The sequence below is a fragment of the Rhinatrema bivittatum genome, chromosome 15 (genome assembly GCF_901001135.1).
Source record: "Rhinatrema bivittatum chromosome 15, aRhiBiv1.1, whole genome shotgun sequence".
Taxonomy (NCBI): domain Eukaryota; kingdom Metazoa; phylum Chordata; class Amphibia; order Gymnophiona; family Rhinatrematidae; genus Rhinatrema; species Rhinatrema bivittatum.
This window is the reverse complement of record NC_042629.1, coordinates 76,760,019-76,786,871: the sequence shown is the minus strand read 5'-3', so window position 1 is coordinate 76,786,871 and position 26,853 is coordinate 76,760,019. Positions and strand designations below refer to the sequence as shown.

Sequence of the window (26,853 nt, the reverse complement as noted above, 5' to 3'; positions counted from 1 at the left end):
ATTAGCGAGCTCCTCGGGGGGCGGGGCGAAGCCGCGGCCCCTCCTCCCCGGCTGCCTGCTACACTTTGACAGCCGCGGCTCGGCTGCGGTGTGACGTCAGAGGACGACTAGCGGCTTCTTAAGGAGGCTCCCGGACGGACTGGCGGCGCGGCCTCGGGGCTGACGCTCCTGCTCGAGCCGGGCCCGGCGTGCGGCTGCTCCCGTGGCCCGTCTGGGTTCCCGGCGGTGGGAGCGGCCTCTGCGCGCGCTGCGCTTGCAGGGCCGAGCCGGGGCTGGCGGGCGCCTCCTTAAGGTGGCTGCGGCAGGCTCTGCGCTGCCACTTTGTTATTCCGGAGCTCGGTCTGTTACAATGACAAAGGGAGCGGGCTCGGCAGGGCCCCCCGCGGTCCTATGGCTGTGAGTAGCGGAGGGGAGCCGGGAGGGTGGAGGCGGCGGATGGCGGCTCCGCACATCCTGCAGCAGCAGCAGCAGCCGCCCCGGGCAGGGGAGGCCGGCACGTGGTCGTGACAGGCGCGATCGCCTTTAGGGGCTGGGAGCTCGCGCATCTCCCGGGCGCCGTCCATTGCCGCTCCATTTCCATCCCATTGGCATCTGCAGGAGAGACTGTGCATGATGACTGACTGATGAGAGCCAGCGATGAAGACCTGGGAAGGATGAACGTGAGGGACTGTGTGTGGGGGGAGACCCTCGGCGATGGCTCGCTGGCAGCAGCCAAATAGATGAGAGCTATGTAGGAAGGAGCGAGGCCAGAGACCCTTACAAAGCCTATTTGTAAGTTCCCTTTAAATGGTCCAAGGCTCAGCTCTGGGGGACGGCCCGAGGCAGTGACTGCAGTAAAAATAAAACTGCAATTGCTGACCTGGCAGAAAGACCAGACCCCTGTCCATCCCCTCCTTCAGCAGAACAGCCTCAACCCAAACCTATGCTGGGGACCCCGCAGTCTTCAGGGTATCCACAATAAATATGCATGAGAGAAATCTGCATTTATTGAGGACATCCCCCCCCCCCCCCCCCCCTTATGTGTAAATTTGAAACCTGTCTGCATCAAGCGGCAGTTGCATCCTTCTGGGCACATTTGACAGTAAAGGTGTGGTTTAGCTCTCAGGCTCTTTACATTACTTCAGCGGTTTGATCAGGTTCACTCATGATGGCAGTAAGGCAGGAGCAATCTGCTCTTGTGTTACTATGGCCAGAGCAGGTCCTCTGAACGCCGCAAGGGGGAGGGCGGGTCTGGCCATCGCCTGCCCTTAGGGTAACCTGCATGGAGTGGCAGTTCCATCAGATGGGATGCACATTTGTGAATGTTATCTGTTCTCTCATGCATATTTATTGTGGATATCCTGAAAACCTGACTGAATCTCCAGGACAGGTTTGGGATGCTGTGGACTAGAAAACTGGGCGTTTTATTCCTAGGCCTTGGTTTTCTAGCTTAATGTATATTTACTTTCTTTGCTATATTTGTACATTTTTTTTGTAATAGAAAGTATATGAGAATTATGACCATGGTCCTTACTGTTACAGCTTTCTTTCCCTCTCTGCTATATTCATGCTTTGTTTATCACTGCGATGCCTGCATGGTGCACTGATGTAGATCTGCTTTTCAACTGTCTTTGCTGTACTCATACTTTGCATGTATCATGGGGGATTGTCCCTTATTTCTGTAGATTTGTGTCAGGGTCTGAGTACGAGGCACTTCTGTCTCGCTAGAAGTGCCAAAAATCCAAACTGAAATGGAAAACTGCTCTGAATTTATTTTAACCGCAAAGAGGATTTTAAAACGTTCTTGATGGTGCGACTGTGATACAGTAACCAATCCTTTTGCCATGAGGACAAACACTTTCCTGCATCTTGCAGGTGCCACTGAGCCCTGGAGCAGCTGTGCTGTGATCTGTGTACAGAGCAAAGTCACCTGCCTTGTCCTTCAGCCTCCTGCCTCTTCCATGAGTGCACATGGATGTCATCTTTCAGCTTTCCCTGGTTTGCAATGAACCTGCTCTGTGCCCCAGAAAAAGGGAAACACTGCCAAGTCACAGAGTCTGTTCATTGCCAGGGCCCGAGGAGCGGTGGTGTTTGAGGGGCACAGTTTGTGATGATATTGGGGAGGGTGATACGGCATTAGCAGGATTGCTACAGAAGATCATGCTGATGGTACACAAAGGCCTGGTGACATGGCATTGGGAGAAGGATTGGTACACAGGGTCATGGTGGCATGGCATTGGGAGAAGGATTGGTAAACAGGGTCATGGTGGCATAGCATTGGGAGAAGGATTGGTACACAGGGTCATGGTGGCATTGCTTGGGGCTTAGAGTTAATATACCAGGTTTGTTTGTTTTGCAGCTGCAGAGAGTGAAAACCAGCGTGAAGGAGAAAGCATTAGAGCAACCTGTAGAAATGGAGGGCGGCATGCAACTGCTGAATCGGGATGGGCACAGCGTGTCTCACAATTCCAAGCGGCACTATCATGATGCCTTTGTGTGCATGAACAGAATGAGGCAGCGTGGACTGCTCTGTGACATTATACTGCACGTTAGTACCAAGGAGATCAAGGCACACAAAGTGGTCCTGGCCTCCTGCAGTCCCTACTTCCACGCCATGTTTACAAGCAAGTATCTCTGCTCTGGCTGCATGACACTAGTGACTGACACATGTTGGGCACACTGGAACATGTCGCCCTTCACCATCTGGGCTCAGCAGCTTAGAGTATCCTGGACCCAGACAGTCTTAAGGTTGATTTGTCAGGGACATTCATGTGACGTATAGCAGGGCAAAGTGTGTGCCTTTTAGCAAGGAGAATGGGGCGAGGGTTGGAAAGAGTGTTTCCTGTCTGCCAATGAGCCCAGCAGGGCAGTAACTGGAATTGCTCGGCCCCACTGATTATGGTCACCCTCTGAAATTGAAACAGGGTGGATGGTGCACCAGGCTCCAAAGGAACTGTAACTCTAAATAAACATTTATTCACAAACCATAGCCCAACTTCGGGGTCTCAAACAGATCTGTCATCAGGCCACAGCTCCAGTTTGCTATACAGGCACCTCTGGAGTTTGTCACTTTTAATCTATCCTAAAGCAATATTTTAATGTAAAAGCTGTCCAGGAAATATTCTGTTGCATGAGAAGTTGGCAGTAATGAGATGATGCATCCTGAATGTGCAAAATTACAAGTGACCATTATACCACACGTCCCTTGTGTTCACAGTCTGGCCTTCAGCCTGTGTCTGATAGGGAGCTTGACCAGAAGGCTGACCGGTTTGCGTCCAGATGCTGTCTGTGCATGTTTTCTCAGCTCTTCTGTGTGTCTGTGCAGATGAAATGAGCGAGAGTCGACAGACACATGTGACGCTGCATGACATTGACCCTCAGGCACTGGAGCAGCTGGTGCAATACGCCTACACCGCCGAAATCGTGGTGGGGGAAGGAAACGTGCAGGTAAAGACTGAGCCCCTAATACCCTGCTGCCTGTGTCCTATCTCTCACCATCTTCAGAAGTTATCATAGGACAAGAGCAGTATAGCAGCGAATGTGTGGTGAGGACGGCAGATCTACCAGAAGAGGCTAAGGCAACGAGGAGTATTTTGCATGTTTATAACTCTCTCTGCATAGATCAGTCCAACTATCTGGCTTACTGGGTAATAGAGAGAAGACGAGTGGGGAATAAGAGTGAGCTGTTTTATACAGGGAGATGGGGGCTCAGTTTGTGGAGATTCTGGGCAGCAGCTTTGCACAGTTTTCCTGGTGCCAAGATTGTCTGAGAGTGACAGGTCATGTCCCACAGCAGGAGAGGTGTCCTGCGGCACCTAATACACTTTGCACTTATTGGGGGGTAAAAAATCAAAAGGCTGCAGCACTGGCAGGGCCCCTTCACTGTCTCTTCCTGCTCCCCAGACATTACTTCCTGCTGCCAGTCTCCTGCAGCTGAATGGAGTGCGAGACGCCTGCTGCAAGTTCCTCCTCAGCCAACTGGACCCATCTAACTGTCTGGGGATCCGGGGCTTCGCTGACACACACTCCTGCAGCGACCTCCTCAAGTCTGCTCATAAGTATGTCCTCCAGCACTTTGTGGAGGTCTCCAAGACAGAGGAGTTCATGCTTCTGCCACTAAAGCAGGTAAGAGGCTGTCACCTGCATGGCAACCAGCAAATCTGCCACTGCTCCTCACTCCTGCCCTGCAGCACCCCCTGCTATTCCAGTACTGAGACCCCCACACACAGCTCTGCCAATGCACCTCACTCCTGCCCTGCAGCACCCCCTGCTATTCCAGTACTGAGACCCACACACACAGCTCTGCCAATGCCCCTCACTCCTGCCCTGCAGCACCCCCTGCTATTCCAGTACTGAGACCCCCCCCACACACACAGCTCTGCCAATGCTCCTCACTCCTGCCCTGCAGCACCCCCTGCTATTCCAATACTGAGACCCCACACACAGCTCTGCCGATGCACCTCACTCCTGCCCTGCTGCACCCCCTGCTATTCCAGTACTGAGACCCTCACACACAGCTCTGCCCATGCACCTCACTCCTGCCCTGCAGCACCCCCTGCTATTCCAGTACTGAGACCCCCACACAGCTCTGCCCATGCACCTCACTCCTGCCCTGCAGCACCCCCTGCTATTCCAGTACTGAAACCCCCACACACAGCTCTGCCAATGCACCTCCCTCCTGCCCTGCTGCACCCCCTGCTATTCCAGTACTGAGACCCTCACACACAGCTCTGCCCATGCACCTCACTCCTGCCCTGCAGCACCCCCTGCTATTCCAGTACTGAGACCCCCACACAGCTCTGCCCATGCACCTCACTCCTGCCCTGCAGCACCCCCTGCTATTCCAGTACTGAAACCCCCACACACAGCTCTGCCAATGCACCTCACTCCTGCCCTGCAGCACCCCCTCCTATTCCAGTACTGAGACCCCCACACACAGTGCTGCCAATGCACCTCACTCCTGCCCTGCAGCACCCCCTCCTATTCCAGTACTGAGACCCCCACACACACAGCTCTGCCAATGCACCTCACTCCTGCCCTGCAGCACCCCCTGCTATTCCAGTACTGAGACCCCCACACACAGCTCTGCCAATGCACCTCACTCCTGCCCTGCAGCACCCCCTGCTGTTCCAGTACTGAGACCCCCACACACAGCTCTGCCAATGCACCTCACTCCTGCCCTGCAGCACCCCCTGCTATTCCTGTACTGAGACCCCCCCCCACACACAGCTCTGCCAATGCACCTCACTCCTGCCCTGCAGCACCCCCTGCTGTTCCAGTACTGAGACCCCCCACACACAGCTCTGCCAATGCACCTCACTCCTGCCCTGCAGCACCCCCTGCTATTCCAGTACTGAGACCCCCACACACAGCTCTGCCAATGCACCTCACTCCTGCCCTGCAGCACCCCCTCCTATTCCAGTTCTGAGACCCCCACACACAGTGCTGCCATTGGAGCACCTTCTGCTATTCTAGTACTGAGATCCCTACACGCAGCTTTGCCAGCACAGTTCACCCAGCCTCTTTTTCTGCTTTTGTGAGAGCGATGCTCAGTATATAACTTTGTTATTCTCTTCTTAGCCTACCAATCTTGCTGAGCTAACTTGGTCATGCCAGGGTACAGGGCACGTGTGGCAGCTTGCAACTCGTTGCAGAAGTGCCGAAACTCACCATAAACAGACAGAGAGGATTTGATATGTGCTGATAGCCCATAGGAAGCACTATCCTGCTGGTTTCCCTTGGGGGGGGGGGGGAAGCGGAGACTTCTGTGGTGGGACATTGGATCTGCTGCCTTCTCCCCACATTGCACCTCTTCATCTTTGGATGCAGCTGTACCACAGAGTGGCGTTGCCTTAGCCATAAGCTGGAAAGAGCTTCTTATCTAGCCCGGCTGCTTTGGGTGTGCAGGGATCTCTGCTCTCGTGCCCTGGGCTGATGGCACTTTCACTTCCCATTCCCAGCTCTGATTAGAAAGAGTTTCTTCTCTCTGTCCCAGCTTACGAGCACTCCTCCCTCCAAGCCAATACTGGCCCAGTAGTGCAGTCCCTCTGAGTAAGTGTCGGCCAAGGAGGGCTTTTCCCCCATTCTGTGTCTACGGGGAAGGTGACGTGTGCAAGGTCAGACGGGAGTTTGAACCCTGGTTCCTCTGCTTCTGCGTACTGATCCTAGCTTGAATGGTGTCTTTGAGGCCTTGCCACACTGCCCTGCCTGCTTCTCTCGTCTCCTTTCCAGGTGCTGGACCTCATCTCCAGTGACAGTCTGAATGTCCCTTCAGAGGAAGAAGTGTACAGAGCCGTGCTGAGCTGGGTGAAGCACGACGTGGACAGCAGGCGACAACATGTTCCCCGGGTGAGAGCAGAGGGCTCTGCCTTTCAAACCCCCCCCCGGGAGGGGTGCCCCTGCCATCCTGCACCCAGCCCCTCACATTCTGTTTAATTCATTTTCTTTAACTTGGAAATTGTTTGAAATGACTTTTTATTCTGAGGGTTTGTTTTGGGTGCTTCCTTTTATGTCTTCCTATCTCCCTCCAGCAAGGTCCTGTTTCTTTCCACTGCTGAGCCCGTTTCAGCGCTCGTGAGGCGGCCTCGGTGAGACGATGCCCTGGGAGGGCAATAGGCTGCAGGCTCTGCCTCTCGTCTCCATCTGCTAGCGCTTTCCCCGTCCCGCCTCCTCGCGGGCACTCACGGGGGGGGGCTGTTAATCACTTCCCTTATTGTGAGGATGTTCCTGTGGGGCTGCAGCTGGACTGCTTGTCTTGGCGGGACTGTGCAGAGGGTGTCCAGCATTGTTTGGCTGGCCATGACTTTTCGTTTCAGCAAGATCATACAAACCATTTAGATTAGTTGGTTTAAGGTTGTCTCTGATAATTTGGCAGCTCTCAGTAAGCACCAGGTTAGTTTTTGCCATATGGACAGAGCATTTCCATGGTAGGCACTGGAGGAACCTAAAGAGGAGACCTGTGACTTCCCATGCCAGGAGCTTTTTTTGCTTGGGCTTCTGGTACCCTCTGCTGGTGGAGTGGAGTACTGCAGCTTTATCATGGTCACAGAACAGATAGGCTTACAGGCAGCTTTTAAAGCCATTTTGCGTGATCTGTAGCCATGCTTCTGGGTTACTGGCCTGGCTGATAATTGTTCTGCTTAGTTCTGCTAAAAGTATTTGTGGGTTCTTCAGCTCCAGTATGTTTAGCTGCAGGAAATAGAGGGTCTGGAAGGAAACAAACCTGCAAACATTCAGTTTTCAAATAGACGCATGCAATTTTACCCTTCCCCCGCCGCTGTGCAGTGTCTGTAGATGCTCTTCCCACACACACCCTGCGAGGGCTCATGCACACCACAGTAAAAGCCTCTGAATAGTTCACAGAGGTCCGTGCTGCTTACAGATTGCTCCCGTATTGGACACCTGGTAAGAGACAGAAGAAAAGACTGAATTAGCCCTGGTCTGAACCTCGCGAGCAGTAGTTGTGCTGTTTCATCCCCTTTTTGTGTCCGTGTGCACACAGGGAGTTCCCTCTGCAGACTCGCAGGAGGGAAGGACTCTCTGCCTGCAATGACTTTCCTCCTCTCTTCCAGCTGATGAAATGTGTGCGGCTGCCGCTGCTGAGTCGCGATTTCCTGATGGGCAACGTGGACACCGAGCTGCTGGTGCGGCACCACTCGGAGTGCAAGGACCTGCTGATCGAGGCCCTGAAGTATCACCTGATGCCCGAGCAGAGAGGGGCACTGAGCAACAGCCGCACCCGGCCCCGCCGCTGCGAGGGGGCCAGCACCGTGCTCTTTGCTGTTGGTAAGGCTTTCTCCGGCATTCGGCTCGGGGGTGCCAGGGACGGACAGGCTGAGCCATTCTCCCAGCTGTGGGTGTCAGCAGGATCCCGCGCACCGATCTTTCCTATCTGTAATGACGCATCCTGCTGTTTGTGATAGAGTCCTGGGGACATTCGAAGGGCCCCTGCATCACTCTGCGTACTGCAGTATCCCCAGACATCCCTGGCCTTAGGTGCACGTAGAAAACAAGTCAGTGTTTGTTTGAATTATCCAAAAACATGAGGATGAAGAGTACTAGAAGTTTGTAAAGCAGAAGCTTTTCATCAGGCCAGTTGGAAGCTTGTGAGGTGCCAGCGCTCCCCATGCTCAGAGCGTGCAGACGGCTGGGGGGGGTCTCCCGCAATCCACGTGCTTACCTCTGAGATATTTTTGTGTCTCTGTGCGTGACTCGCAGGACTGTCCTGATGGCGGGCTCTTCACGGAGAATTCTGCGTTTATTCCCTTGTGCTTATTCCCAGGGGGCGGGAGCCTGTTCGCCATCCACGGGGACTGTGAAGCCTACGACACGCGCACCGACCGATGGCACATGGTGGCCTCCATGTCAACCCGTCGAGCCAGAGTGGGCGTGGCCGCGATAGGGAACAAGCTGTATGCCGTGGGAGGGTAAGGAGGCAGAGACTCGAGGCGAGAGTTTGCGCTAATAACACAGCAGTTCTGGACTGCCGGAGGACTGCGCGCATGCTGGCTTCCACGCTGGCTGCCTAACTTACAGGCCGGTACAGGAAAATGAGCGGGAGAGCGGGCGAGCGCACAGGCCACTCTCCTGTGCAAGCGATTCAGGAAATTAATTTATTTAAATTAGGGCCCGCAGTAAAAAGAGGCGCTAGGGACACTAGCGCGTCCCTAGCGCCTCCTTTTGACCCGGAGCGGCGGCTGTCAGCGGGTTTGACAGCCGACGCTCAATGTTGCCGGTGTCGGTTCTCGAGCCCGCTGACAGCCACGGGTTCGGAAACCGGACGCCGGCAAAATTGAGCGTCCAGTTTTCAACCTGCAAGCCACGGGTTGATTTCAAATTTTGGGGGTTTTTTTTAACTTTTTTTAACTTTTGGGACCTCTGACTTAATATCGCCGTGATATTAAGTCTGAGGGTGCACAGAAAAGCAGTTTTTACTGCTTTTCTGTGCACTTCCCCGACGCCGGCAGAAATTAACGCCGACCTTTGGGCAGGCGCTAATTTCTGAAAGTAAAATGTGCAGCCTTCTGAATCACGCTGGCATAACTAATAGGGCCATCAACGTGCATTTGCATGTTGCGGGCGCTGTTAGTTTCGGGGGGTTGGACGCGCGTTTTCGGTCCCTTACTGAATAAGGGGTAAAGCTAGCGCGTTGAAAACGCGCGTCCAAATGCAGGTTAACAGTGCGCTGCACCGTGTGCACTGTACTGTATCGGCTGTTAGGCAGCACTAGCTAAGGCTGAAGCTTTCAGGCAGGACCCATACCTTGCATATACAGTTGGCCAGGCCCCAGCCAGTCTGTCCCTCCTGAGCATCTCGGGCTGCACCAGTCTCTCTATCTCTTTGAAGTAATCTGACCCCAATTTCCTGAACATGCCCAGATCAGTCCAGAGAAGTGGGTTGGGTATCCCTACCAGCAGGTGGAGTCAGAGAGCAAAACTTTGGGCACTGCTGGACTGATCTGTGGTATTACAGGAACGAAAATTAGCAGGTTTCGTCATTTTCCCTGGGTCTCCTACAGGCTCGCCCCTCTTATACACTTAATGCTGTGCCACGTGTGTGCAAGGTCTCTGCTCCGGCTACTCTTTAGTGCCTGGGACGTGCAGATGTACTTATTATATTTTAAAAGGTTTTTAACCTGCATGTTGCAAGGAGATCTTCGCAGCAGTTTTCTAGCGTTACAGCCATAAAACCTGTAGGCAGCCTCCCAGTAATCCCGGCTTTCCTTTCACTGTGATGCAGTTACGATGGCACCTCTGACCTGGCCACTGTGGAGTCGTATGACCCGGTCACTAACTCCTGGCAGTCGGAGGTTTGCATGGGAACAAGGCGCAGCTGTCTGGGTGTGGCGGTGCTGCATGGTTTGCTGTATGCCGCTGGGGGCTACGATGGCGCGTCCTGTTTAAACAGGTAAGAGGAGTCCTCCTTTTGGGTTTATTCTAGAGAGCGTTCTTGCCACATTCTCAGTGTTAGAAAATGCAAGTGTAATGGCACTGCCTGCAGGACTAAGAGATGGCGAGGGGGGGTAAGGGAATCCCATAAGGGTGGAGCTGATGTTTGCTGTTACCTTACTGCTGGGTGCTCCTCTCTCCTGAAACAGCGCTGAAAGATACGATCCCCTGACGGGCACATGGACCTCGGTAGCAGCCTTGAGCACGCGCAGGAGATACGTCAGGGTGGCGACGTTAGGTGGGTGCCTCCTTCAGCCATGCGCTGCAGACCCGCTCTCTCCCTCTCCCTGTTCTAATTCACTTTTTATCTTTTCCAGACGGCAGTCTTTATGCAGTTGGTGGCTATGACAGCTCGTCCCATTTAGCGACAGTAGAAAAGTATGACCCACAGGTACCGTCAGACATTTGGGGCTGGGGAGGGACCTGTTTCTGGGGGAAAACCCCTGCACCTGTCAGGGGGTGGACAGGTTTTGCACACGTGAGCCACCTGGAAGATTTCAGAGCTTGAATTAATAAAATATTAATCTCTAAAGCTGCCTGGGGAAAAGGAATTGCAGAGAGATTTATTTTCAATTTCTTTCTATTCCTCACTCGCCAAAATATTGTGAGGTGGATTGCACAAAATGCCTCTCGAAATAAATAGGTTTTCCCGCTTGCCTGAAACTCTTGCAAACGTGTTGCTGAGGGGATGAATGTCCCATAGCGTTGGCACAATCCTGAGAGGTCGGCTGTAATCGTCTCTCGCTGCTGCATGGAATACTTAACAGATGTTGCGCTCCTCAGCTAGGAGGGCACTGCATAGTCCCAAACTGCTTCAAATAAATAGGACGTTCCCCCCTATGTAAGACGACGTACTAATGATAGAATTTTAAACTTTATTTGAAATTCTACCGGGAGCCAGCACAAGTTTTGTAAAACTGGCAGAGAGGAGACGGAAATAATCCGGGCCGCAGCGTTCATTTAAATAAGACTTAGGAAGCCCCACGCTGTGTGGCCGGTGCTGACATCATCTGAAGGCTCCACTTGCTTTTCTCTTCCTCAGGGGCCTTTGGCCTGTGCCTTCTCTGCTCCTTAGCCACAGAGCAGGAATCGCTCTGGCTCTGGCTCTTCGTGTAGCTGCAGCAGATAAGAGAATGAAGGTGCAGCTGACTAACTGCTGCATGCTGCTCTCATATTATGAGCGGGGGTGAGATTTCAGTCTTACAGGAACAGAGCCTTGCTGACTGCATCCTGGAAATACCTCAATAGAAGAAAAGACATCAACATTAGACCTGCTTTTTTTTTTTTTTTTTTTTTTAACTCATTGTAAAGATATTTTGGATAGAGACAGCAGACCTGCATTAAAATTGCAAGCCCCAACATGCACTGGAGAGGGGCATACTCCGGGATTAGCCTAAAACCATTCATGTGACTTTCACAGGCATGAAAGAAAGCCAGAGATAAGTACAGGTGGATGTTAAAACAGGAGGTTTATCTCTGAGAGGTCCTTCTTCTCTCCCCGCAGAGCGCAGTTAGCTGAAGCTGCCAGCAGAGGTTCTCGGTCACTGCCGGGAGTCCCAGTGCTCTGAGCTGTATAGATGGCAGCATCAGCCGCACTTTGCCTGTTATAATTCAGATTTCAGATAAAGTAATACATATGGGGCCAATGCAATATTGTGCAATCAAGCTCGTGCGCAGGTTAATCCACGGTTGGATGTGCGTTTTGGACGCGCTAGGGTAACAGCTGATGCAAAAAAAGGGATTAGCGCGTCCAAAACGCACGTCCAAACTCGTTTGTAGCTAATAGCGTTCATCACGTGTAATTGCCATGTAGATGAGGCTATTAGTTATTACCCCAAATGCAAAAAACTCCCTGCTCAATGCGCCGTAGTTAACGCCACAAATTTAACATCAGCACGCATCAGGCTGAGCTAAATACCAAAAATTGTGCTTTCCTGTTCATACCCAGATCGGTCCAGACAAGTGGGTTATTCATCCCTACCAGCAGATGGAGGCAGAGAACAAAACTTTGAGGCACTGCTACTTAACTGAGAGCCCCCTGCAGTCCCTCAGTATTTCTCTGTCTCCAGCAGATGGTAGAGGTGCAGACCTGCAGTCCCTCAGTATTTCTCTGTCTGCAGCAGATGGTAGAGGGGCAGACCTGCAGTCCCTCAGTATTTCTCTGTCTCCAGCAGATGGTAGAGGTGCAGACCTGCAGTCCCTCAGTATTTCTCTGTCTGCAGCAGATGGTGGAGGTGCAGACCTGCAGTCCCTCAGTATTTCTCTGTCTGCAGCAGATGGTGGAGGTGCAGACCTGCAGTCCCTCAGTATTTCTGTCTCCAGCAGATGGTAGAGGTGCAGACCTGCAGTCCCTCAGTATTTCTCTGTCTGCAGCAGATGGTGGAGGTGCAGACCTGCAGTCCCTCAGTATTTCTCTGTCTCCAGCAGATGGTAGAGGTGCAGACCTGCAGTCCCTCAGTATTTCTCTGTCTCCAGCAGATGGTAGAGGTGCAGACCTGCAGTCCCTCAGTATTTCTCTGTCTGCAGCAGATGGTGGAGGTGCAGACCTGCAGTCCCTCAGTATTTCTGTCTCCAGCAGATGGTAGAGGTGCAGACCTGCAGTCCCTCAGTATTTCTCTGTCTCCAGCAGATGGTAGAGGTGCAGACCTGCAGTCGGGACAAAAGAGAGATTTTGGAGTTGGAGGCTCCCTGAGGTGTTAGGCTCTTTCGTGAACCGTCCCTCAGATGGAGCCGGATTACCGACTGGTTGGGAACCTCTGGTTGCCCGCTGCTGTCTGGAGATCCTGATAGCCAGGGGACTGGCTTTCGTGACCTCTGAGGTCGCTGGCCTCTGAAGGGAAGTACCCCTGTGTTGTTCCTCATTTCAAACCTCTGTGCTGGGACTGTGCATCTGGGGGAGAGGGGACCTCAGAGGGAGCAGCTTTGGATAAAAAGGCTCTCCGCTCCTCAGGGGGATCTCAGAGCGCAGCCGTACCCACGAAGAGTTGCAGGTGGGCGCCCACGGACTCCAGGGTGCCTAGGGATTCCCCTCCCTCTGTCGCCTGTGCGGAGAACCTGGAGGGGGGGAGGGGAATTTGACAAAGCCTGATTGGCCGGGGGACTGAGGATCTGGAAGGAGTTTCTCCAGACTTTGACCTTGGAGCTCCTGAGGGTGCCCAAAGTGGATGCTGCGTTGTTGCAGTGCCTCAAAGTTTTGTTCTCTGCCGCCTTCTGGTGGTAGGGATGCAAAACCCACTCGCCTGGACTGATCTGAGGAATTACAGGAACGAAAATTAGCAGGTAAGAACCAATCTTCCTTTCTGTGATTCCTCCTACTTCATATCATTGTCGTACTAAGGAGGAGGAACAGCAGGAAGCAGCACCACGCTAAATTAAAAAAAGATTTCTGTGCGCACAATTTACATGCATTGTGCATGAGTATTGTGCCACCGTGGCATTAGCTGCCACGGAATAAAACTGACACGAGCATGTGTATTGTGCCACTGTGGCATTAGCTACCATGGGATAAAACTGACATGAGCATGTGTATTGTGCCACTGTGGCATTAGCTACCATGGGATAAAACTGACACGTGCATGTGTATTGTGCCACCGTGGCATTAGCTACCATGGGATAAAACTGACACGTGCATGTGTATTGTGCCACCGTGGCATTAGCTACCATGGGATAAAACTGACACGTGCATGTGTATTGTGCCACCGTGGCATTAGCTACCATGGGATAAAACTGACACGTGCATGTGTATTGTGCCACCATGGCATGGCATTAGCTGCCATGGGATAAAACGGATGCTCGTAAATTGGCGTTCAAGTTTGGGAGTCAGCTGCAAGGCTTGTGGTGCCCAACCCTTCTAACTATCCTCATTGTGCTTCTTAATGGTTTTAGTGTGGTTTTCAAACACATTTGATTTGCTTCTCTCCAGATTAACACCTGGGCACCCATTGCCAACATGCTGAGTCGCCGGAGCAGCGCAGGGGTGGCGGTACTGGAGGGGATGCTCTATGTGGCCGGGGGCAATGATGGCACCAGCTGCCTTAACTCCGTGGAAAGATACAACCCGAAAGCAAACACCTGGGAAAGCGTAGCGCCTATGAATATCCGCAGGTACGGGACAGGGCACTCGCCCCCCTCTGTGGGAACAAAGCTGACAGCTCCAGTCCTGTCAGAAGTGTAGATACAAAAACCTAAAACCCCAAAATAAGCAAGGCCAAGCTGCAAAGCAGTACTTGGTGTGGTGGTTTATTTGTGAAGACAAAAGTGATAGAAAGTGCTGCTGCGCTGTAAACGTGTGGAGCAGGCGGGCCTTCTGATTTTGCCTTTCCTGCCCCCTCTCGCTGGAAGCTGCTGCCCCAGACCAGCCCTGCCTGAGGTACAAAGCAGTGATTGAGGTGGAGGCAAGGAGAGAACAGACAGACAGACAGTTCCCTTTGCAGCTTTTATAAACAGGGATTCATTATCCTAGGGGTCCTCAAGTAGCACACAGAAGCCTGGTTTCTGGTTATCCACTAGGAATAAGCATGAGATACGTTTCTGTACAATTGAGGCAGTCCTCACAGATCTATCTCCTGCATATTCATGATGGATATCCTGAAAACCAGGCCTGTGTGATTGCAAATCCTTTCAGGCCTGTAACAGTACAGATTATACCCCAGTAGGAGGCGAACTTCCCCGAATTCCCTTAGCTTTTCACCCCGGGGTGCAGGTGCTGCTGGCACAGCCTTCGCTTTACCCTCTCATCAGTAACAATGAAAGGAGAGGACTCCGCCTCCTGGCTCTGAGTAACCTTGTCCTGCTTTGTACCCCAGGAGCACCCACGACCTGGTGTCCATGGACGGCTGGCTCTACGCCGTGGGGGGCAACGACGGCAGCTCCAGTCTGAACTCCATCGAGAAGTACAACCCTCGCACCAACAAGTGGGTGGCGGCCTCCTGCATGTTCACCCGGCGCAGCAGCGTGGGAGTGGCGGTGCTGGAACTGCTCAACTTCCCCCCACCCTCCTCCCCCACGCTCTCCGTCTCCTCCACCAGCCTGTGACGCTGCGGCCTGCCTTGGTGAGGAGGGTGAAAGGTTGCAGCTCGCTCCCACCCATCCGTCCACACTACGTCCACGACGCCCCCCCCCTGCCCCCTCGGCTGCCAAGCAGACATTTTCTTAAACAGAAGTGTGGCCGCACGACCCTTCACCTTTCACTCCAAACAAGTGCCCGGGCAGAGAAGCAGCCGCCTGCACCCCCACCTTCAGCCCCGGCACCGTTTCACATTCCTCGTTGGAGCGGAGTTTCTGAGCCCAACCCACTTGGCTGTGTTTCTGTAATGAGCTGGTGTTGTTCTCCTGGGACAGAGGGCGGGGCGAGTATTTCCTTCTTAGCTCAGGCTGGGTCCCGGCAGGAAGGTTGGGGAGTAGAGGGATCTGGAAATGGTGTGAAAGTTTAAAGGACAGCGGCCAATGAACTTGAAACACTAGTGCTGTACTGGAGGAGGACTGGTTCTGAAACGGTGCCCCCTTGCTCTGACATGTCTAGTGGAGTATTGCAGTGGTGGAAATCTTTATTGCTGCTGTGGTTAGGAAGCGTTTGAACTGACATCACTGCCATTCCAGATGTGGAGCAGAAAAAAATGTTATATGGAGTCGCATTCTCCCCCCCCCCCCCCCCGTGACATCGCTGCGTTGCATATATGGAGTCGCGTTCCCCCTCCCCCCCCCGTGACATCGCTGCGTTGCATATATGGAGTCACATTCCCTCCCCCGTGACATCGCTGCGTTGCATATATGGAGTCGCATTCCCCCTCCCCCCCGTGACATCGCTGCATTGCATAAATGGAGTCGCATTCCCTCCCCCGTGACATCGCTGCATTGCATATATGGAGTCGCATTCCCCCCCCCCCCCCCGTGACATCGCTGCATTGCATATATGGAGTCGCATTCCCTCCCCCGTGACATCGCCGCATTGCATATATGGAGTCGCATTCCCTCCCCCGTGACTTCGCCGCATTGCATATATGAGTCACATTCCCTCCCCTGTGACTTCGCTGCATTGCATATATGGAGTCGCATTCCCCCCATGACCTCGCTGCATTGCATATATGGAGTCGCATTCCCTCCCCTGTGACTTCACCGCATTGCAAATATGGAGTCGCATTCCCTCCCCAGTGACATTGCTGCATTGCATATATGGAGTCGCATTCCCTCCCCCGTGACATCGCTGCATTGCATATATGGAGTCACATTCCCCCCATGACCTCGCTGCATTGCATATATGGAGTCTCATTCCCTCCCCCGTGACCTCGCTGCATTGCATATATGGAGTCGCATTCCCTCCCCCGTGACATTGCTGCATTGCATATATGGAGTCGCATTCCCTCCCCCGTGACATCGCTGCATTGCATATATGGAGTCGCATTCCCTCCCCCGTGACCTCGCTGCATTGCATATATGGAGTCACATTCCCTCCCCTGTGACCTTGCTGCATTGCATATATGGAGTCGCATTCCCCCGTGACATCGCTGCATTGCATATATGGAGTCGCATTCCCTCCCCCGTGACATTGCTGCATTGCATATATGGAGTCGCACTCCCCCCCCCCCCCGTGACCGCTGCGTTGCATATATGGAGTCGCATTCCCCCCCCCCATGACCGCTGCGTTGCATATATGGAGTCGCATTCCCCCCCCAATGACATCGCTGCGTTGCATATATGGAGTCGCATTCCCCCCCCCCCACCCCGTGATCGCTGCGTTGCATATATGGAGTCGCATTCCCCCCCCCCCCACCCCGTGACCACTGCGTTGCATATATGGAGTCGCATTCCCCCCCGAATGACATCGCTGCGTTGCATATATGGAGTCGCATTCCCCCCCAATGACATCGCTGCATTGCATATATGGAGCCGCGTTCTCTCAGTGCCACTACTGCAGCCCTACTTGCTGCTGTTTCCAAAATCCCAGGAGCCTCTGGACAGGCATTTCAGGGTCCTGGTAACTCACGGTTATGGAGCCACTCCACATGAGCAGTGCTGTGCAAAAAGCTCGGTAAAGCTTAGCATCAAATCCGTGGCTGGCAGCTCCCTTTCCTAGCGAGGTAAATGCCCAAGCGCCTGCTTTTTGTAAGGAGCTGTGACTGTGCTCCTCTCCTGGCAGCCACGGGCGCCCCCGGCAAGGGAAAGGATTCTGCCAGGCTCTCGCTGGTGCTGAGTCCTGCTGCTGCTGCTCTGGTCTCTCCCATTCCTGCACTAACAGGAGGGTCAGGCCCCCCAGATAAGGAGGGGTCTCATCACCTGTGTGACCATCACAGCCATCTGAACAGTCGCTTAGCTCACACAGCCTTGGGTGTGAAAAGAGTGTTTGCAAAGAATACAGGGAGCAGAGGGCAATCCGAGACAGATAAAAACCAAGGACAAGAACTGGACTTTCCTGGATGGATCTGCCATGCCGAGAGCTTGGATGAGGGAGCAGGAGGCCATCGCTCGAATTCCTGCTGTAAGAGATCAGACAACTCTGCTTTCCTTCAAATGTGAAAATGTGCTTTCTTTTATTTATATGTAAGTTATGTCGAAACAAATGTATTTATGTGAAATGTTAGGGTTTATTTTCTGAATTTTGCACTGTACTGGAAGAAAAACACAATAAAACCCAAAAGCAATAGAAGCTGGTGTCTGAGCGAGAAACGAGGCAAGCCCCTGGCAGGGGCGGAGCTGCGCTGCGCTGCTTCATCTCTTTCCTTGTTTGCCAGCTTGGGGAAGGTGTGAACCAGGGCACCTCAGCTCTGCCTGCACAGGTTCAGGGGTGGGATGGTGCAGTCCTGGCTTGGAATAGGCCCTGCCTTACTATGCCTGGGAAAGGTGGGAGAGAAGGCTCTAGAAGGAGGGGTAATCTCAGGAATATGACCCGCCCCGCTCCACTCCTGCTGACGCTCTCCTCTACTCATTGCACTCGTACGTCTCTTCCCAGCATGGAAACAGCTGCCAGCACCCTCCTGACATGTTGCTTTAAGCCCTCCCCTCCATTACCAAATTTGCAGTGAAGGCCTTAGCCTTTCATGCCCAGCCGTACTTATTTGTTTATTTATTATCTGCTTATAACGCACTTACCATACCAAGCGGTTTACCGCACAATTCAGAATAAACTCAGTAATAAGTCTCATACAATAAATAGCAGCGTCATGCCTGAAACGCGATGGACACTTTTCAAAAGGTTGCATGCATAAAAATCAGCCTCTGCGCATGTACGTAAGAGTGCGCACGTTTTCTAATCCTCACCTTTCATCTACGCGTAGGTTTTAAAGTTCCCGAGTAGATTTCTGGCTGCACACGGATGTTTTCTTATCGCACTGATGCAGGCGATTCAGGATGGCTTTATCTGCACAGAAATAGAGAAATGTTTTTGGACTTTGAACAAGTATGGACCGAGAAGTGAAATATGCATATTTTGTGTCTCTGCTGGTCAATATTGTGGCTGATTGGCCTGGATTGGCCACTGTTGGAAGCAGGATGCTGGGCTTGATGGACCCTTGGTCTGACCCAGTATGGCATGTTCTTATGATTTAAAAACCACTTTTGGAGGAGTTCTTAAAATAATTTGGTTTACTGTTTATCCACCTAATTGAATGTTTAACTTTCTCCCATGCAGAGCTTGTGGCCTTCTCCTTCTTTGAAACCAGGACTGCCCAAACTTTTGCATACAACTGTATCTAGTGTTAAACATTAAAGTCCTTTTCTTGAATACACAGATTAAACAATGCTCACCTTGGAAGCCTATTTTACCTTTATCACCTTCCTTTCGGGCACTAATGCCTTTAGACTTCAGTTTGCAAAAAAACAAAGGGTATTTTCATCTCCTTAGTGCTTTAGGATTGATCTGTGACAGTCACTGCCAAGGTTGTATTGTTTTCTGTAAAAGGAAGCTGGGCCACGATTCTGCAGCTGTTTCTTTCTCTTCACGCAGATATTAATGTAAGAGTAGTGATGTGACCTTTTCCTAGTACAAGAGGAAGCCTGCGGCAGTGACCTCATCCTGCATTTTCCCATAGACGCAGAATGGGGGAAACCCTTTACTCCATGATCCCTTAGATTGTGAGCCCGCTGGGGACATGGAAAATTCCTCCAGGACCTAAATGTGACTGACCAGTCACCAAAGGCAGAATATTTAAAAAAATGAGCGACATAGCGGACGAGATAGAAGGTAAAATTTGTCTATTTGCAGATTTACGGTTCCATGTAAAGCTCCGCTCTCTGTTGAGCAGTTCTTCGTTTTATGTAAACCGGAGTGATTTGTAGTCCCTACAAGAACTTCGGTATATAAAAATTAAAAATAAATAAATAAATAAATAAATGATACTAAGATCTGCACAGAGTTGGACACGCCTGAAGGAGTGGAGAGAATGAGACGGGATTTAAGAAAGCTGGAAGAGTGGTCGAAGACTTGGCAGCTGGGATTCAGTGCCAAGAAGTGCAGGGTCCTGCATCTGGGGTGCGGTGATGGGGGGTGAAAGACTGATGTGCACGGACTCAGAGAGGGACCTTGGGGTGATAATGTCTGGTGATCTGAAGACGGTGAAGCAATGTGACAAGGCGATAGCTAAATCCAGAAGAATGCTGGGCTGCACAGAGAGAGGAATAACCAGCGGAAAGAGGAGGTGATAATCCCCTTGTACAGGGCCTTGGTGAGGTCTCACCTGAGCACTGCACTCACTACTGGACCCCGTATCTCAAAAAAGGACAGAGACAGGATGGAGGTGGCCCATAGAAGGGAGACCAAAATGGTGGGGGGGTCTCCATCCAATGACTTATGAGGAGAGGCTGAAGGACCTGAATATGTATAACCCTGCAGGAGAGGAGGTGCAGGGGAGATAGGATGCAGACCTTCAGAGACCTGAAAGGTTTTAATGATGCACAATCAACGACAATGGGAGTAACAAACAATCGGGCCGATATAGTAAAGTCCGCTCTCCTGTCGCGTGCTCAGGCCATTCTCCTGTGCGTGCAATTCACTATGCAAATTAGGCCCGGCAGTAAAAACAGGCAAAAGGAGGCGCTAGGGACACTAGCGCGTCCCTAGCGCCTCCTTTTGGACCGGAGCGGCTGCTGTCAGCGAGTTTGACAGCCAACGCTCAATTTTGCTGGCGTCTGTTCTCGAGCCCGCTGACAGCCACGGGTTCGGAAAGTGGATGCCGGCAAAATTGAGCGTCCGGTTTGCGAGCCACGGGCCGACTTCAATTTATTTTTCTTTTTACTTTTGGTAACTTTCGGGACCTCCGACTTAATATCACCATGATATTTGGGTAGGCGCTAATTTCTGAAAGTAAAATGTGGGGCTTGGCTGTACATTTTGCTTTCTGAATCGCGCAGGAATACCTAATAGGGCCATCAATATGCATTTGCATGTTGAGGGGAGCTATTAGGTTTAGGGGGTTGGCCCCTTACTGAATAAGGGGTAAGGCTAGCGCGTCGAAAACGCACGTCCAATAGAGCATTAACAGTGCGTTCCGTCGGAGCGCACTGTACTGTATCGGCCCGAATGGAAGTAACTTGCTGGTGTGGCGGTTACTACCCTTAACCTTGATGCAACTCCAACGTTACTCGCTGCTTCAATAGGAAGAGGTAATGGGGAATTGGACTCAAACAGCAAGCAACAAGGGCCCTGACTTTGACGGTCTGAGAGACTGATAATTATAAAGGTGGCTTGTATGGCGCAGTGGTTACCACCATAAGCTTGCTGGGCAGTCGGGATGGACCTTTCCTGCTGTCATTTCTGTTTCCCTTCAGATCATGGCAATGATCTGTGTCTGCTGTAATTCCTGTCTGGTTATATCCCAGGAGAGTCCCAGATTATGCTGGTTGAGATAGCTCAGTGCGTAAAGCCCAGCAGGGGAACGGATCTGCCTTCAGAGAAGGGCGAGGCAGCAAACGGCTTAGGCTGCCTCCTGAGCAGGTACAGGCGTTACCTGGAGGGCCCCCCTGTGTTCATTCTGCTCCTGGGGTGACCCTGGCATGGCTAGCGGGGAAACTGAACTTCAAAGGGCCAAAGTTAAACTATGGATACAAATAAAATATCTGCCTGACTGTGCCCTATGCTCTGGGCCCTTTCAAAACGTTTCCGCCTTTTTCAGGAAGGGCTGCCGTCTGCACTCTGAGCTCATCCACCGAAACCCAAATTACTGAGCTGGCTGTCTGAACTTTCTCCTGCTCCTGTCCTTACCTGTCAGCAGCAGCAGCTGTGGTAAGAAGCCAGGTCTCGGGCTCCCTTCGTCACTGGCAGCTCCAGGCCAGCTATTCAGGGCATCCACAATAAATATGCATGAGATAAGTTGTATACAGTGGAGGCAGTGCATGTTCATTGTGCATATCCTGAAAAGCAGAGCTGCTTGTGCTACTCCAGGACCCACACTGCTGCAGCCAGGGAAGCAAAGCTGGACCAGGTATTATTGGGCATTATTCAAGAGGCTTTATCTGAGAGATAAATGTAAGCTGTGGAATAAATTAAAAAATACAAAAAAAAAAAAGAGCATGAGAAGGTAGGTGTCTAACAAGCCAAGAAATGCAGATATCTAGGAAGAATTGACAATAAACTAAAAAAAAGTATATGAAGATTAGAAACAGTTATCTAATAATCAGGCCGATACAGTACAGTGCGCTCCGGTGCAGTGCGCTCCAGCCCAGGTTTGGATGTGCGTTTTTGACGCGCAAGCTTTACCCCTTATTCAGTAAGGGGTAATAGTGCGTCGAAAATGCACATCCAACCCCCCCCCCCCCCCCCGAAACTAATAACGCCCGCAACATGCAAATGCACGTTGATGGCCCTATTAGTCATTCCCGTGCGATACAGTAAGTAAAATGTACAGCCAAGCCCCACATTTTACTGCCAGCACCGGGAAAGTGCACCCTCCGACTTAATATCATGGCGATATTAAGTCGGAGGCCCCAAAAGTAAAAAAAAAAAAGTAAAAATTAAAAAAAAAAATTAAAAGTCGGCCAGCAGCTCGCGGGTTGAAAACTGGACCCTCAATTATGCCAGCTTCCGTTTTCCGAACCCGTGGCTGTCAGCGGGTTTGAGAACCGACGCCGGAAAAATTGAGCATCGGCTGTCAAACCCGCTGACAGCCACCTCTCCTGTCAAAAAGGAGGCGCTAGGGACGCGCTAGTGTCCCTAGCGCCTCCTTTTACCGCGGGCCCTAATTTGCACAGGCCACCCTCCTGCATCACGCGCCCAGGAGAGTGGCCTGTGCACGCGCCGGGAGAGCAGGCGCTCGCCAGGTCTCCCGCGCATTTTTCTGAATGGGCCTGATAAGGAGTGCACGGGGAAAGCTGTGTGTGTGGGGTTTCAGTACTGGATTAGCAGGGGCTGCCATAGGACTGAGATACATTGGCAGAGCTGTGCAGGGAGTGGGGCTAAGGGGGGTAATTATTCTGCTCCCTCTTGGCCAATGCAACATCCATGTGTGAAAAATGGGCTTTCAGGACTGAGTACCCAACTCCCTAATGTGGGCCCAGCCACCTCTTCCAGGCGCACCCTGAGCTGCTGCCTTAGAAAGGAGGAGCTGGAGAGACTGTGCACCCCTAGCAGCTCCTCAGCAGCCGGCGCCCAGCAGTGGCGGTGCCAGGGTTAGGAAACTCGCTCACTTTTACCAGTCTCTGATCCCCGTGAAGACTTTCCCCCCCCACGTTTCTGCTTTCTGTGGTTTCACCAGGATATTAAGTGGGAGGAACCACAGAAAAGCAGTATTTGGGGCTGCTCCGGGCTGGCGTTCATTTTTGAGGTGCACGGTTATTTTTGTGCATGGGGGGGGGGGTACTAGCTAATGGCCTCATGAACATGGCACTTACATGGGGTGCGCGCTATTCGCTTATTGCATCAGGGGTTAGGGACACGCGCCCAGCGCGAGTTAACCTGCGCGCACGGTACTGACAGGAATGGACCCTGCCTGATCGGGTTCCTCGGCTTCTGCTGCAGGTCCGCTGGGAGTGGCTCATTTCTCCCCCTCACCCGCTTACTCTTCAGAAGGGGATGGAGGGGGCTCCGGATCCCGGCCCCCACCTTCCAGCCAAGGAGCGAGAGAGAAGCAGAGAGCGCCCGGGGCCAAAGGCGTGAGAGCTGCTGGGTCCCACCCAGCGGAAGTGAAAGGGGGAGGGCTCGGCTGGCGAGGAGCGCCTGCTGCCTGCCCCCAGCACTGCCACTGCCTTCCCCGCTCCCGCGGCTACCGGAGCGCAGCATGGGCAACCTGGCATGTGTGCCCCAGCCACGCCGGGGCCAGCGCTACTCCTTCACCAGGAAGAGCTCCGGGCACGGGGCAGAGTGAGTGCGGGGAGGCTCTCCCGGATCCCCTGACCGCCCTCCCCCGATCCTCGATCCCCGACCTCCTGCACTCCCGATCCCCTGACCGCCCTCCCCCGATCCCCGACCTCCTGCACTCCCGATCCCCTGACCGCCCTCCCCCGATCCCCGAACTCCTCCACTCCCGATCCCCTGACCGCCCTCCCCCGATCCCCGAACTCCTCCACTCCCGATCCCCTGACCGCCCTCACCTCCCCCTTTCCTCGATACCCCCGACCCCTCTGATATTTTTCTCTCTTGTTAAAGCGATTCCCTGAACTCTCTATCCCTCCCGATCCCCTATCCTTCCCCGACCGCCCTAAATCCCCGACCCCCAGACGCAGCTACAATCCTGCCTTTTACTCTCTTGGCAGACCTGACAACCGGAAAAAGTGGATGTATCTGTACGGGAAGGAAGCGGAGCAGGACAGGGCGTGCAGCTCGGAGAAGATCCTGCATTACATCCCCGGCAAGGCAAGTAGCGAGGGTCACAGCCCTGTGCCCGATCGTTTTCTCCTGTTTTGGGAAGGGAGGTAACATTTGCAGAGTGGCAGAGCCTCCGCAGTAGCTTTGGTCAGCTCTCCGGTTCCGGATGGCTCCTGCATGGTGCAGAGCTCTCCTGCCTCACAGCCAGGGAGCAGGGTCAGAGTCCCCTGCAGCTGTGGCGTGGGAGAGGTCCTGCCCGGGCTCCAGGTTGTCCTTTCATTGCTGTTTAAAGCTGGTTGGAAAGCCTGCACCATGCCTGCCCCGCCAGTCCTAAGGATTGAGAGCTTTTTATTGCACCCGGGAGGAGCTTTCAAGACCGCCTCACTCAGGTCAGTGGAGAATACGTTTTGGAGGCCTGGGGAATCAGTGAAGGACCTGCGTTTGATTCCCAGGCCAGGCCTTTGCTCCCTGGGTCAGTGAAGGCTGCAGAGGCAGCACTCACAGACCTGGGGCAGGGGGACCCAGGGGTGAAGCCTCAGCCCTCACTGACCAGTGACACCGAATGGCCCAACTTGGGGCCCCTGTTAGCCGGTTCAGGGGGCAGCAGGGTTCGTGTCCCCTGGCAGAAGTGGGAGGGGGATTATAACTGCCACCCAGAAAGGGACCCAGCAGGAAACCATTTTCTAGCAAAATTAAAAGATAGACAGGGCCCTCCTGCCACATGCTGAGGAGAAAAAGCTTTCTAAACAAAACCAGAGTCCAAGTGCAGCCTTCACTCCCAGAACGTGAAAGGGGCTGAAATGAAATGTATCAGGACGAAACAAGAAGCAATGCCAGAGGAGGAGGAGGCAGCTTGGTATTTCAGATATCTTCACTGGTTCCTGTGGGCGCACGGCTATGGATTGCACCTCCCCCTGTCATATGTGCACTCGCTTGCCATTTCTCTTCAATGGATTTGGTATTTATTTTGCTTTCAAACTGGTGCTGCCCAGAAAGCCTCCTCTGGGTGGTTTTCCATTTCTAGTCTTAGGAGAGGTTTTATCTGGTACAAGATCCAGCAAATGTATTTTCAGAGGAGCAGAAACTCCCGTGCTCAGATGTGGGATCATTTGCACACCCAGCCCTCCTGGAGGAGAGAAGCGGTGGCCGTCAGGATCCCTCTCTCCCCGCAGGAATGTCTGCTTTGGGCTTGCCCTGCTATATAATCCCTCGGTGAGCATTGCTCATGCTGATACTGCCACTCTCCCACCACTTACAGGGGCCATGGCAGGTAGCTTCTGTAACTGTTCCTCATCCTGGATAAGCTGGCGCTGCAGATACTCCCAGGAGTCTGAGAGAGATGTGCGGGGACGCAGTCCAAGAAGGAGCCTTGCAGCCTGTGCTTCCTTCATCTTTATCTGCCAGCAGCTTATACCTGTAAGAATCCCGACCTGGCAAGGCAGCTGCTTAAACCCAGAATACTTGGGAACATTAAAGAACACAGGCAAGAGGTGGAGCAGAGCATTTACGTAACCACACTGGCATTCCTCACAGTTTCAGCTTTTCTGCCTTTTCATTTGCTGGTCTGTTTTGGCTGTGGAGAGCAGGTATGCACCTTTAATTATAACCCCATGTCCATGCAACATTCATTTCTTAGTTTTCTTGGTGCAATGTCTCTACAGGACTTTGATGAGTGGGGTGGAACAGATAAATAAAGAATGGTTATTCACCCTTTCTAATATTACTAAAACAAAAGGACACTGCATGAAACTAACCACCAGCACATTTAAAACAAATCGCAGAAAGTTCCTTTTCCCTCAGCACACAATCAGGCTGTGGGATCTGTTGCCAGAGGATGTGGTCAAGGCGAAAAGCACAGCGGGGTTTAACAGCGGTTTGGAGAAGTTCCTGCAGGAAAAGTCCACAGCACATCCTTAGCCCGGTAGACTAGGGAAAGTGAGTAACAAGAAATAGATCCACTTTTTGGGATTTGCCAGTGACTGACCACTGTGGAAGACAGGGTACTGGGCTTGATGGATCTTGGTCTGAGCCACAGGGCACTTCTTATAATCTTATGTTTATGTGTATCAGTGTGCTCTGATGAAGATCCCCTCCTGTGCAGTTCTCTAGTTTTCTTGGCGTGTCAGTGCAATGTATCCTTGGGGCTCTGATGAAGATCCCCTCCTGTGCAGTTCTCTAGTTTTCTTGGCGTGTCGGTGCAATGTATCCTTGGGGCTCTGATGAAGATCCCCTCCTGTGCAGTTCTCTAGTTTTCTTGGCGTGTCGGTGCAATGTATCCTTGGGGCTCTGATGAAGATCCCCTCCTGTGCAGTTCTCTAGTTTTCTTGGCGTGTCGGTGCAATGTATCCTTGGGGCTCTGATGAAGATCCCCTCCTGTGCAGTTCTCTAGTTTTCTTGGCGTGTCGGTGCAATGTATCCTTGGGGCTCTGATGAAGATCCCCTCCTGTGCAGTTCTCTAGTTTTCTTGGCGTGTCGGTGCAATGTATCCTTGGGGCTCTGATGAAGATCCCCTCCTGTGCAGTTCTCTAGTTTTCTTGGCGTGTCGGTGCAATGTATCCTTGGGGCTCTGATGAAGATCCCCTCCTGTGCACTTCTCTAGTTTTCTTGGCGTGTCGGTGCAATGTATCCTTGGGGCTCTGATGAAGATCCCCTCCTGTGCACTTCTCTAGTTTTCTTGGCGTGTCGGTGCAATGTATCCTTGGGGCTCTGATGAAGATCCCCTCCTGTGCAGTTCTCTAGTTTTCTTGGCGTGTCGGTGCAATGTATCCTTGGGGCTCTGATGAAGATCCCCTCCTGTGCACTTCTCTAGTTTTCTTGGCGTGTCGGTGCAATGTATCCTTGGGGCTCTGATGAAGATCCCCTCCTGTGCACTTCTCTAGTTTTCTTGGCGTGTCTGTGCAATGTATCCTTGGGGCTCTGATGAAGATCCCCTCCTGTGCACTTCTCTAGTTTTCTTGGCGTGTCGGTGCAATGTATCCTTGGGGCTCTGATGAAGATCCCCTCCTGTGCACTTCTCTAGTTTTCTTGGCGTGTCGGTGCAATGTATCCTTGGGGCTCTGATGAAGATCCCCTCCTGTGCACTTCTCTAGTTTTCTTGGCGTGTCGGTGCAATGTATCCTTGGGGCTCTGATGAAGATCCCCTCCTGTGCAGTTCTCTAGTTTCCTTGGCGTGTCGGTGCAATGTATCCTTGGGGCTCT

General features: G+C 52.5%; 2 protein-coding genes across 7 annotated transcripts in view; both read left to right on the top strand.

The window, feature by feature from the left end:
- Window positions 1–31: 31 nt before the first annotated feature.
- KLHL17 (kelch like family member 17) lies at window positions 32–19,091 on the top strand. 6 transcript variants are annotated; one of them, XM_029579236.1, is made up of 12 exons: window positions 33–659; window positions 2,339–2,603; window positions 3,305–3,426; window positions 3,883–4,104; window positions 6,211–6,327; window positions 7,551–7,764; window positions 8,261–8,405; window positions 9,718–9,885; window positions 10,076–10,164; window positions 10,244–10,317; window positions 13,849–14,030; window positions 14,732–17,568. In XM_029579236.1, the coding sequence occupies exons 1-12, from the start codon at window positions 624–626 to the stop codon at window positions 14,958–14,960; spliced, it is 1,863 nt and encodes a 620-aa protein (XP_029435096.1). In that variant the 5' UTR covers window positions 33–623; the 3' UTR covers window positions 14,961–17,568. The 6 variants fall into 6 exon arrangements, with proteins under 6 accessions (XP_029435100.1, XP_029435099.1, XP_029435096.1 ...); XM_029579237.1 differs by having other exon boundaries at window positions 33–396; window positions 14,732–14,960; XM_029579238.1 differs by having other exon boundaries at window positions 33–771; window positions 14,732–14,960.
- Window positions 19,092–23,080: 3,989 nt separating this feature from the next.
- Window positions 23,081–26,853, top strand: part of PLEKHN1 (pleckstrin homology domain containing N1) — a 30,424-nt gene continuing 26,651 nt past the window's right edge. The window contains exons 1-2 of the mRNA XM_029578944.1: window positions 23,081–23,211; window positions 23,604–23,703. Of these exons, the coding sequence (XP_029434804.1) occupies window positions 23,129–23,211; window positions 23,604–23,703 (183 nt within the window). The 5' untranslated portion in view covers window positions 23,081–23,128. The remainder of the gene's footprint in view (window positions 23,212–23,603; window positions 23,704–26,853) is intronic.

Bases quoted from the DNA above. Each gene is read 5' to 3' on its own strand.
- KLHL17 (XM_029579236.1), top strand. From the start codon at position 624: ATGAGAGCCAGCGATGAAGACCTGGGAAGGATGAAC. The intron at 4,105-6,210 runs GTAAGAGGCTGT...TCTCCTTTCCAG, and splicing joins TGCTTCTGCCACTAAAGCAG to GTGCTGGACCTCATCTCCAG. The intron at 10,165-10,243 runs GTGGGTGCCTCC...TATCTTTTCCAG, and splicing joins CGTCAGGGTGGCGACGTTAG to ACGGCAGTCTTTATGCAGTT.